Below are 12,854 nucleotides of genomic sequence, written 5' to 3'. Positions count from 1 at the left end.
TCAGGGTAGTGGAGCAACACCTTGTATTCCATCTAGCAGATGGCACGAATATCAATTTCTCCTTCTGGTAAAAAAATATTCCTTCCCCTCCCCTCTTCTATTCCCCACTCTGGCCTCCTACCTCTACTCACTTGCCTATCACTTCTCCATGGTTCCCCTGCTCCCTCACTTTCTTCTACAGTCCACTCTCCTCTCATCAGGTTCCTACCTTTCCCACCCTCCAGGCTTCACCTATCACCTCCTATCCTCCTTCCCATCCCCCACCTTTTTATTCTGGTGTCTTCCACCTTCCTTTCAAGTCCCGGAGAAGGGTCTTGGCTTGAAACATTGGCTGTTTATTCATTTCCACAGATGCTGCCTGACCTGCTGAGTTCCTCCAGCATTTTGAGAGAGAGATACAAAAAAAAACACCTGTTGTTTTTGTTGAACACACGTCATGTTGGTGCTGAAATGTGTGGCAACACTTGTGGGCTGCCCCCAGTATGTCCTCGGGTGTGGCAGTTGTGAATGCAAATTACGCATTTCACTGTATGGGATAAATAAATCTGAAGCCTGGAAGCACGTAGCACCAGGCACAAGGGCATCATCTATCCCACTGCAAGACTATTCCATGGAGCTCTCACTTGCTAGAAGATCATCTCCCAATCTACCTCCTCATGGCCCTCGCATGTGACCCTCTCTGTACCTGTAACACTTCATTCTGCATTGCTTTTTCACTCTGTTGTACTACCCCAATATACTTAAGTACAAAATGATCTGTCTGGATGGCACACAAACAGAATCTTTTCCCTCCACCTCAGTCCTTCAAGTTCAGGTTTGTCATCTGACTGTGCATATATGCAGCCCAACGAAACAATGACCACAGTGCACCCACAATACATCACACACAGCACATAAACCAAATATTACCATAAATAAGTTCATAAACCATAATTCAGGAAGTGCACAGCACAGGTAAACAACTCACTGTCCTAGTGAGGAGACCTCAGTGGTGACAGGGTATTCGTTAGTGTCACAGCCTCAGGGAAGAAGCTGTTACCAAGTCAGACAGTCCTAGTCCTGATGCTCCTGTATGTGTGACAATAATATCAACAGGGACGCCCATCGTAATTAGCTCATTATTGATTGCTACTTGGAAATGGTAGAGAGAGAGAGAGATGGGCAAGAGAACAGGAGAAAATAGGAGTCGTCGTCGGCCATTTGACCCCCTCATCTCTGCTCCATCATAACTATGACCATGGCTGATCTGCTGAAGACCTCCACTTTTCCATGCCAGTTCCACATAACCTTGATTCCGCAATCTTTCAAACATACATGGAACATTAAAGGCCATTCAGCCCTTTAACCTGCTCTAAGATCAATCTAACCCTTCCCTTGCCCATAGCCCTCCATTTTTCTTTCATCTAAGAGTCTTTTAAGCATTCCTAATCTGCCTCTATCACCCCCTTTGTCCAAACACCTTAAAATTATTCCCATTCGTATTAGCCATTTCCACCCTGGGAAAAAGTCTCTGGCTGCCCACTCTATCAATGGCTCTTATCTTGTACACCTCTATCAAGACACCTCTCATCCTTCACTCCAAAGTGAAAAGCCCTAACTCACTTCTCCTCATGCTCTCTAATCCAGGCAGCATTTGCAACCCCTCTCCGAAGCTTTCATATCCTTCCTATAATGAGGTGAGCAGAACTGAACACATTTATCTACAATTATATAGCCATAGCCACAGCCCTGCCAGGTAGGGGATTCCAGGGATTCACATCCCTGCTGACCTGAGTTTCAAAATGATCTCCCCTCTCTAATCTTGCTCAAGACTCTCCATCAGTGGAATCACCCGAACATTCTCCCTCTTGTACCCACTAAGGATCTTCTAATACTTCAGTAAGATGAGGTTACATAGATTAATAGGATGGTTAAGAAAACATACGGCATGTATTAGTCGAGGCACTGCGTTTGAAAGTTAGAAAGTCATGTTGCATCTTTACAAAACTCTAGTTAGGCTGCATCTGGAGCATTGCATATAGTCCTGGTCGCCCCATTATAAGAAAGATGTTCAGGCTTCGGAGAAGGTTAGCAGGATGCTTCTTGCTAGAGGCATGTGCTATAATGAGAAGTTGGACGAACATGACTTTTTATCTCTGGAGCGGTGAAAGCTTGTGAGATCTGATAGAGGTTTAAAAGTTTATGAGAAGCATAGATGGAGTACCTTCTCTCCAGGGTTGAAACATCTAACACCAGAGGACATGCATTTAAGGTGAGAGGGTGTACTTCAAAGGAGCTGTGAGGAACAAATTTGTTTTTATATATAAACTCAGAGCGGTGGGTGCCTGGGGTGGTGGTACAGGCAGATACATCAGCGACATTTAAATAGGCACATGAATGTCAGGGAAATGGAAGTATGTGGACATGTGAAGGGAGAAGGAATTAGTTTAGTTGGCCATATAATTAATTTGGCACAACATTGTGGGCTGAAGGACCAGTTCCTGTGCTACGACCCCTCATTCTTCTGAATGACAGAGAATACAGATCAGAGTTTTTTTCCCTCTCATGACTGGATAATCCTCTCATCCCAGGAATAGTTCATGGATTGCCTCCAACACTGGAAACTCTCCTCTAGGCAGCTACCAGTAAAAACTGGAACGAGAGGAGTCCAGTTGTCAAGATGAAGGAAGAGGCATTTGAAACTACAAAGAAACTCAAAAAGACTTAAAACATCATTACTTACATAAATAACTTTTTGTTTGAGAACGCGGTTCTCTTCCTGAACTTTGGACATGATGGTCTCTGGGGAATCTCCCTGCTGTAGCTGTTGAGAAAATGAGAGAACTTGGATCAGAAGTTTGACGTGGGTCCTGAATTTTGATCCAACGTTCAGATGTTACTATGGAAACTCCTTGTGAATTTGTAAATACTCAGTAGGTCAGGCAGCATCAGGGAGAGAAAGACTATTAATCATTAGAACTATGCACTGGGTTCACCAACCTAAAACGATAACACTCTCCTCTGAGATGCTGCCTGACCTTCTGAGTGTTTCCAGAATTTTTGTTTTTATTTCGGATTTCCAGCATCTGCAGTTTTTTTTGTAAAGTTATTCTTGCAGGTGAGCAGGTTGTAGGGAAGTGGTATTCGGTGGTGTCACTCACCGCACTGCCCTACCCAGGCGCCTGAAACCACAGACCAACTTCATTTATGCTGAGATACATCACAGTAACAGGCCCTTCCAGCCCTCGCCGTCCAATTACCACCCATGTGATCAATTAATCTACTAACCCGCATGCCCTTGGGACTCAAAGAGGAAACCTGCACAGTCATGGAGAGAAGGTACAAACGCTTCACAAACAGTGACGGGGATTGAACCCACATTGCTGGCACTTTACAGTATTGTGCTGACTACTACTCTACCAGACCAAACTTTCTCCAACGGAAAGGTTTTAGTAAAATGCAGGGGACAATAATCTCTGTGGCATTTGAGAAAAAAAATCTTTTCTGATTTAATTACGAAATTGTGGAAACAATCATGCTTGATGAGCAAAGACCTAGTTGGATAGTGAGAAAATCTATTTGCCTCCTGATTGGTTGGGAGAGAAAGCAAGGTAGATGGGCATTTGGGTTAACCAATGCTGGTGGTGCAGAGGCGGGTTTTAGGAAGCTGACAAAAGGGCAGAGGTCACACCCACTCTTGAATCAGGTTCAGCATTTAGTCATATCATAACCCATCTGACCTCTGGTGTCCTCGCCTCCAAACCAAGAAACTGATTGTGGACTTCAGGAAGGGGAAAATCAGGAGAACACATAGCAGTCCTCTTTGAAGGGTCAGCTATTAAAAAGGGTGAACAGCTTCAAATTCCTGGGCAGTAAAATCTCTGAAGTTTATCCTTGGCCCAACATACTTATTGATGCAATTATGAAGAGGGCACACATTTGAGTATACTTCATTAGAAGCAAGAGGATCTTTGGTATCTTTGACTGGAGCATTCTGGATTGTCCATTCATCACGGTGCAGGTGTTGGGCTGTAACAAAACCCCAGGATTCTACAGAGAGTGGTGGATACACCCAGTCCCTCACCGACAAAGCCCTCCCCACCCTTGAGTGCATTTACATGGAGTGCCGCCATAAGAAAGCAGAATTCATCATTGAGAACCCTTCATCACCCAGGAAGGAGGTACAGGCACGTTAGGTTCCACATCACCAGGTTCAGGAAGAGTTAATGCCCTTCAATTATCAGGCCCCTGAACTGGCATGGATAACTTCACTCACTACAACTCTAAACTTATTCTACAATCTACAGGCTCACTTTCAAGAACTCTTCGCAACTCTTGTTCTCAGGATTTTTCTTTTTGCAGTTTGTCTTCTTCTGCACATTGATTGTTAGTCAGTCTTTGTCTAATTTTATGTAAATTTTTACTGCATTTTATTTTCCCCCTGCAAATACCTGCAGGAAATTGAATCCCAAGGTAATGTGGTTTCATGTACGTACTGGGAACTTTTTATATGACGTGACCCCGTCAGAATGCCTGCTGTTCCATCATTTTAGCCTCAATCAGAGTTTTAAAAATTCAAGCATCAGATCAGATGAAGAACTCCAGTTAAAAAGGATCAAAAGCCCAGTCAATAGGAAGGGTATAGCCTAGTGCGAACCACGGTTACATTTATAACACACTCTCTGCCACCTTGTTCCTTCCTGTTGCTGGAAAGTCCCGTCATTAATCAAATCAGATCAAGAGTCTGAATGGGAAAGTCCACATTCATATTGCTAGGTTGCCTCCGACAGCAGCTGGCTGGAGACAATCTCTCTCAGCTGACACCAGGTGGTTTCAAAACCATCCCTTGGAAGGCCGATCATCGAGAGGAATTTTGGCATTGTCGACCTGTGCAGGCTCGTGGTGGGATTTGGGGTGGGGGGGGTGGGGAGAAGAATATGTTGGGATTGCAGACTGTATCAGAGTGAAAGTCTAAGCTGGGGGGGGGGGGAGGGAGGTGAGTAATCCATTAGCTACGAGTTTCCATAACTGGTGTCTGCAAGGTGTGTGGGCAGAAAGCCCACTCTACAAGGGCTATGGGAGGTGGGGTCCATTAACTTTCCATAGTATTGGAACAGACAATACTACGCAGGCAGCCTACACCTTCCTTAAGCAGCCTCATTCAGTTGTTGCTCTCCAGATACAATCTACATCTACAAGAGGGTGTAACAATGAGGCTTTATAAAGCATTGGGCAGACCAAATTTGGAGTATTGTGAGCAGAAAGTAGCCTGGTGAATATCCCTTGGACTGTCTCCAATGCTGGCATCTTCTTCCATAAATAAGGAGACCAATACTGTGTACGGAAGTTTTTGAGTGTATCGGACCCTGCCAAATACATCTCAGCCACCACTGGTAGTATCAACAGGAAGTCAATATCCATCACCAAAGATCCCCCAGCACCCGCCCTGAAGTAAAATGTAAATGTCCCATTTTAAAAATAGACAGGACAAGTTACTAAGTTATAATGCATTGGTCAGACTGCACTTGGAGTATTGTGGGCAGTTTTGGGCCCCTTATCTCAGAAAGGATGTGCTGGCATTGGAGAAGGTCCAGAGGAGGTTCATGAGAATAATCCTGGGAATGAAAGGGTTAATGTATAAGCAGCATTTGATGTATCTGGGCCTGTACTCTCTGGAATTAAGAAGAATAAGGGGCAATCTCATTGAAACCAGTTGAATATTGAAAGGCTCAGCTGGGGTGGATGTGCAGAGGATGTTTCCAACAGGACTGAGGGGGGCACAGCTTCAGGATACAAGGACATCCCTTTAGAACAGAGATGGGGAAGAATTTCTTTGGTGATGAATCTGTGGAATTTATTGCTGAGGAGACCAAGTCATGGATATATTTAAAGCAGAGGTTGATAGGATCTTGATTAGTGAGGCATCAAAGGTTGGAGAGAGAAAGCAGGAGAATGGGGTTGAGAGGAATAATAAATCAGTCATGATGGAATGGTGGAACAGATTGGATGGGCTCAATTGCCTAATTCTGCTCCTATGCCTTATTGTACCAAAAACTGGTGCGTCACCATCTGGTTTTGGGGGAGCGGACAAAACTGCACAGGGTCAAAAAAAAAAGCAGCGGGAAGTTGAAAACCCAGCTCCAGCATGGACACTCGTCTCCCCACCCTCAAGGACACCCTGAAAAGGCGATGCCTCAAAAAGGCAGCATCCATCATTACGGACCCCCATCACCCAGGACATGCCCTCTTCTCATTGCTTCCATCAGGGAGGAGGTTCAGGAGCCCGAAGACACACACTCTGTTTCAGAAACAGCTTCTTCCCTCCGCCATCAGATTTCTCCCTCACTATTTTTTCTTGTTTTTTTTTTAATCCTTTCTTTTTACACTACTCGTTTAATTTATTTGTGTGTGTATATATATTATAACTTAGTTTTTTTTATTATGTATTGCAACGTTCTACTACTGCAAAACAAATTTCAGGATATATGCCTGTGATATTAAACCCGATTCTGGACAAGATGACAAAGTGTAAATTGCCCAATGTAAACTATAATGTCGAATATAAAATATAAATGAGTAAAAATGATCAAGTCAACAAGATAGCAATAACCGAGATGGGTCACTCAGCTCTCCAGTTAGAGTGGTGCGGGGAAGGTCTGTTACCTCAGTGAGTTGCTGCGCAGGGGCCCTCCCAGTCTCCGCACCGTGCTGGCTCTTCTTGCGTTGTTCCTCCAGCTGCCGCGCCAGCTGCTGGCACATGCTGGCGGTGCCGGCCAGCCGCATCTGCAGCTGCTCCGTCTCCTCGGCCAACGAGCGGCACCAGACCTCCCGGGTGGCGTGGAGCCTCTCCTTCTCCCTCAGGGCCTGGCGCAGCCTGGCGATCTCCGCGTCCTTCTGGTAGGGGGGGTTGCTCACCATCCACTCCACCTGCTGTTCCTTCTCCCTCAGCAGCAGCTGAGCGTTCCGCAGTTCCTTCCGTGAGGAGAGAGACAGGGGGACACAAACAGATTAACATCATTGCACATCATCCTCTGCAGTCCCTTTTGCAACTTCCTGGAGGCTTTATAAAGTCATAGAGCAATACAGCACAGACACAAGCTCTTTCGCCGATGCTCAGCCAGTCAGTCACAGTTTCCTACATTTGACCCACATCCCAGTAAGACCCAGCCACCCCGCCTCACCCATGTTCCTTCAGTACTGTGCAAAAAGTCTTAGGCATATGTATACAGCTAGGGATATATATAATACAAGGCTCCCTAGCTGTATACATATGCCCAAGACTTTTGCACAGTACTGTATCGAAGAGCTTCGTAAATGATACTATTATCCCTGCCTCAACCACTTCCTCTGGCAGTTCATTCACACCTGAGCAGTCCGTGTGTGTCAGGTTCCTTTTAAATCTTTTCTTTCTTACGTCAGACTTACAGCCCTTAGTTTTGGACGCCCCTACCCTGGGGAAGAAAAAAAGACTACCGCTGTCCACCTTGGCCATGCCTCTCAATAATTTAAACATTTCTATAAGGTCACCCCTTTCTCCGAAAAAAATAATTGTTAATCCCTGCAACAAAGCACAAATTAAACTTGAACAGGAGAATCTGCAGATGCTGGAAATCCAGAGTAACATAAACAAAATGCGGGAGGAACTCAGCAGGTCAGGCAACATCTATTAAAATGAGTAAACAATCTGTTGGTATTTACAATCCTGTGGTCCATTGTCCTCCATCAGATTCCTCCTTTTTCAGTCCTTTACCTTTTCCACCTGTCCCTTCCCAGCTTCTTACTTCAGGTCCCCCCGACCAGGTCTCACCCATCACCTGCCAGCATGTACTCCTTCCCCTCCCCTGCCGCCTTATTCTGGCTTCTGCCCCTTTCCTTTCCAGGCCTGATCACAGCGACTCATTATTCACCCTCCATAGACGCTGCCTGACCTGCCGAGTTTCTCCAGCATTTTGTCTGTTACTCTGGATTTCCAGCATGTGCAGAATCTCTCAAGTGGGGATTTACACTCCACACGAGCCCCCTTCTGCCCCCACCACCTGCTTATTTATCTTTGGCTTCACTGAGTTCAGGTTATTTTCCCTCAACCCTTCCCCACAGTTCCGCCTCCTCACCACGATGTGTACAGAAGTGGCTCGTAAAGCTGAAAAAAAAAAGTAGTTTGGGTTACTTGAGCTCACAGAAGTCAGAATGAGGGCCTTCAGAGTCAGTGCAGGTGTGTTTCCTGTATAATTCCTCAAAGCTCCATAATCTCACCAGGGCTTTACCCCAGAGACTGTGGTCTGGAGCAGTATTAATGGATGTTTTTGATTCCTACAGTGAGGAACGAAGGTCCTGCGGGAGGGGGAGGCCACAGCGGCTGCATTGACCAGATCCAGTTAATCTGCTCATGAATTCACAACGAGTTTTATTTTCCTTTTTAACTATCTCCACCTGTCTGGATGGCCCGCAGACAAAAACTTTTCACTGTATCTCAGCACACGTGACGATTGTAATCCAACACCAGTTTTAGACAAGGAGTACCGTTAGAATTAGATCTTTTGCTCCCACAAATGAATTTTTTTGCATGATGATTGGGCCACCGATTTACACTTGGGACACACACACACACACACACACACACACACAATGCTGGAGGAACTCAGCAAGTTATGCAACATCTATGGACAGTCGAGGTTTTAGTCCTGATTAAGATATCTCTGTGGGCACGTGGCCAAGTGGTTAAGGCATTGGACTAGCTACCTGAAGGTCGTGAGTTCGAGCCCCAGCCGAGGGAACGTGTTGTGTCCTTGAGCAAGGCACTTAACCACACACTGCTCTACGACGACACTGGTGCCAAGCTGTATGGGTCCTAATGCCCTTCCCTTGGACAACATTGGTGTCGTGGAGAGCAGAGACTTGCAGCATGGGCAACTGCTGGTCTTCCATACAACCTTGCCCAGGCCTGCGCCCTGGAGAGTGAAGACTTTCCAGGCGCAGATCCATGGTCTCACAAGACTAACAGATGCCTTTACTTTAAGATATCTCGACCCGATACATTAGCTGTTTACTGCCCTCCATAGATGCTGCCTGACCGGATGAATATTTATTTCGAGATATAGTAAACAGTTGAGAACAGTTCCTTTTGGCCCACTAGCCCAGCATCAAACCTCTTTAGCACCGTCAAAGGACAAATTAACCCACTAACCATTTAGTCCAAAATGTGGGACGAAACCAGAGCACGCGGAGGAAATCTGTGCACTCACAGGGGGGAACGTACAAACTCCTGACAATTAGCACTGGAATTGAACTCTGAACTCTGACACCTCAAGCTGCAACAGCGTCGCATTGACCACTGCACCACCATGGTGACCGGCCAGCATTCTGTGTTTCCAGCAACTGCAGAATCTCTTATGTTTATGATTTAAACTTGGAAACTTCCCAGTGAGCTGACCCCGGAGACAGTTCTGGCCTCAGGTTCCTCACCACCACCCCAATCACGCACTGCTCCCAAGGTGGGAACACGCAATCCGACCAGTAACCCTTCAGCTTCTCTGGAAGTGCAAGTCTGTCAGTCAGAAACAGGCGCAATCCTGAGAACCCAGGTTATTTTTACTGTGGAGTTGCGGTCAATTCCCTAGAACTCCCATGAAATCCTTCCAGAATTCCCCGTGGATACAAAACGTTCCCAACACACCTGTCAATGGACTCAGCTGCCGGAGGGAAATGGACAATGGATGTTTCAGTCAAGATCCCTCATTCGGACTGAGTGAGGGGAGTTGGGCTGCCCTCCAAAGTGAACAAGATAAGCACCAACATGAAGGGAGGGAAATGATTTAACACTCAAAGACAAGGAAAACAGGACCACTGGCTGCTTAGTCAGTGTGAGTATCCACGGATCCATGAGGACCAGAGTCAAAATCCCACATGGAACATTACAGCACAATATAGGCCCTTCAGCCCACAATGTTGTACTAACCCTTTAACCTAATCCAAGATCAATCTAACCCTGCCCTCCCAAATAACCCTCCATTTTTCTATCATCCCTGTGCCTATTTAAGAGTCCCTTAAATGTACCCAACGTACCCAACTCTAACACCACCCCTGGCAGCATGGTCCACGCCCCACCACTGTAAAAAAAAACTTACCTCAGACATCCCCCCTCCCATACCTTCCACCAATCACCTTAAAATTATGCCCCTTGTATTTACACCCTAGGAAAAAGTCTCTGGCTATCCACCTGATCTACGCCTCTTATCATCTTGAAAAGCTATCAAGTTGTCTTTCATCTTCCTTCGGTCCAAAGAGAAAAGCCCTAGTTTTCTCAACCAATCTTCATAAGTCATGCTCTCGAATCCAGGCAGCATCCTGGTAAATCTCCTCTGCACCCTCTCTAAAGCTTCCACATCCTTCCTATAATTGGGTGTCCAGAACTGAACACAGTATTCCAAGTGTGGTCCAACCAGGGTTTTATGGAGCTACAATAACTTGGCTCTTGAACTCAGTCCCCCGACTAATGAAGGCCAACACACCTTAACCGTCCTAACAGCTTGCAAGGCAACTTTGAGGGATCTATGGTCTTGGACCTCTAGATCCCTCTGTTCCTCCACTGAGGGCAGACAAACAGAAGATTTCCATTGTTTTGAGGTGCAATAAATCATTACATCATTAAACCAAGACCCCATTAGGTGGAATTAAAAGAACTCATTCAAGTCAGAGTATAACAGCATAGAAATAGGCCCTTCAGCCCAACTTGCCCATGGTGCCCATCAAGGTAGTCCCATTTACCTGCATTTTATCCCACTAAACCCTCCAATCAAAATACTTATCCAAACATCTTTAAAAGACGTTGCTCTGGTATCTGCTTCAACCACTTCCCTTGGCAGCTCATGAGGGGTATAGATAGGGTAAATGCAAGTAGGCTTTTTCCATTGAGGTTGGGTGAGACTAGAATGAGAGATCAGGGGTTAAGGGTGATGGGTGAAACATTTAAGGGGAACCTGTGAAGTTCTGAATCTGCGGCAGCGTAGCGGTTCGCACACTGTTACAGCTCGGACTACAGAGCTCAATTCCAACACTGGCTGGAGAAAGTTAGTGCTCGGTTCCCATGATGAGCCAGGTTTCCTCCGGGTGCTCCGGTTTCCTCCCAGTCATGAGGTTAATCAGTCATAGTAAATCGTTCTGTGATCAGGCCAGAGTTAAATGGGCGAGTTGCTGGGCAGTGCAGCTCGTTGGGCTGGAGGGGCCTGTTCCATGCAGTACCTCTGAAAAAAGAAAATTGAAAACATTTCTTTGCTCAGGAGGTGGTGAGAGTGTGGAACGAGCTGCCGGCAGAAGTGGTGGATGTGGGTTCGACTGCAACATTTAGGAGAAGTGTGGATAAGTACATGGATGGGAGGGATAGGGAAGACTATGGTCCAGGTGCAGGTCGGTGGGACTAAGCAGAACAGCAGAAAGGCCTGTTTCTGTGCTGTAGTGTTCTATGACTATCTCATTCCACATACAGACCACTCTGTGTGTGAAGAAGTTGGCCCTCAGGTTCCTTTTAAATCTCTGCCCCTTTATCTTAAACCGTTTGTTTTGAACCTTAGTTGTTTGTCAGCCTTGGTTTGTGTCTAGTTTGGTCTGAGGTGTGTTGAGGAGGAGAGGTCCAAAATCTTCGGTTGCCAAAGCAGAATATGTATCTGATTAGGGGCTGGAGCTCTGTCACACCTGCATTTCCTACTCTACCACACTTCCAAAGAGCCTGGAACACAAATTCAGTGAGGAAAAATCCGAAGAGCAAGGGGAACACTGACAGAAGGAAATGTATTGTCATGAGGTGGCATCGATGGCCAGTGTAGTTGGCACATATTGTGGAGATTCAAATATTAATAAACAGATGTTCCTCAGGTGCTGGGAATCCCTGTCCTTTATGTTTCTTTGTTCTACTGTGAAGGCCTGCGAGAAGCTGAACCTCAGGGTAGTACATGACGACGTATACACACACTTTGATAACATACTTAATTTGAACTCCAGGGTTCAAATGGTCCTGATTCTGTTTCTACAGGTCATCTCTGCGTTACAAAAAGTCTGGCCGCCCTAGATCTCAATGAGCTCCCATAATATTACTAAATCCAAAATCCTGACACACGTACATTCACGCCTTCCTGCAAACAGCCGGGCTAGTTTTCTCTCTCCACTTTTAGTAATCAATCTTGTGCTTTTGATGACATTCATTACAACACAGTGGAGGTACAGGTACCACAGAGCAGGAGGCCCTGAACCAATGGAACAATACCATTAAGCAAGTTGGGAACTCCTGCCGCAGCGTGATTTCTGCCTATTTCCCAAATCATAGACAAAATTGGCTTATGGGCATCTGTAAAAACCGAAACCCCATTTCTTCCCCAGGAACTGCCATTTAACCTGCCATTATATCCTTGACTTTGTCAAGCCTTTGCTTTGATAACAGGGTTTTCTCAATAATCAATAGGCAGGCAGACAGAACTCGCTGTAATTAAATCTCTGCTCTTCCTAGGCACATATGAGACACTGCTGATTTCCATGAACCCAACAGACCTGGGAATTAAGTCATTCCCAGTGATAAATGCTCAAGCTCCTCACCAGGATAAATACAATGAGCCGTGTAGCCTCTGTACTGCTACATCTTTGATCTATGGAGATTAAAGAGATTAGCCTTCTTTGTCCCAAGTAAATCAAAACTTAAAACAGTAAATCGCATCGTTTGCATCAATGACAAAAAGTCCGAGACAGGTACTGCATACGTCATTACAGCTCGAGCGACCCCGGTTCAATTGTAAAGAGATTATACGTTCTCTCCATGACCATGCAGGTTTCCTCTGGGTGCTCTAGTTTCCTCCCACATAACAAAGATGTACAGGTTAGAAGGTTAATTG

At 45.7% G+C, this 12,854-nt stretch overlaps 1 protein-coding gene across 2 annotated transcripts in view; it reads right to left on the bottom strand.

Moving 5' to 3' along the window:
- tnip2 (TNFAIP3 interacting protein 2) overlaps positions 1-12,854 on the bottom strand; it is a 40,443-nt gene that overhangs the window by 18,458 nt on the left and 9,131 nt on the right. For both annotated transcript variants that reach the window (XM_063047727.1, XM_063047726.1), the window contains 2 exons: positions 6,643-6,951; positions 2,723-2,803 (listed from right to left, as the gene is read on the bottom strand). In XM_063047727.1, the coding sequence (XP_062903797.1) occupies positions 2,723-2,803; positions 6,643-6,951 (390 nt within the window). The remainder of the gene's footprint in view (positions 1-2,722; positions 2,804-6,642; positions 6,952-12,854) is intronic.

Source organism: Mobula hypostoma, chromosome 5 (genome assembly GCF_963921235.1).
Source record: "Mobula hypostoma chromosome 5, sMobHyp1.1, whole genome shotgun sequence".
NCBI lineage: Eukaryota > Metazoa > Chordata > Chondrichthyes > Myliobatiformes > Myliobatidae > Mobula > Mobula hypostoma.
Note: the sequence above shows the minus strand (reverse complement) of the source record. Positions and strands in the feature narration are given on the sequence as shown.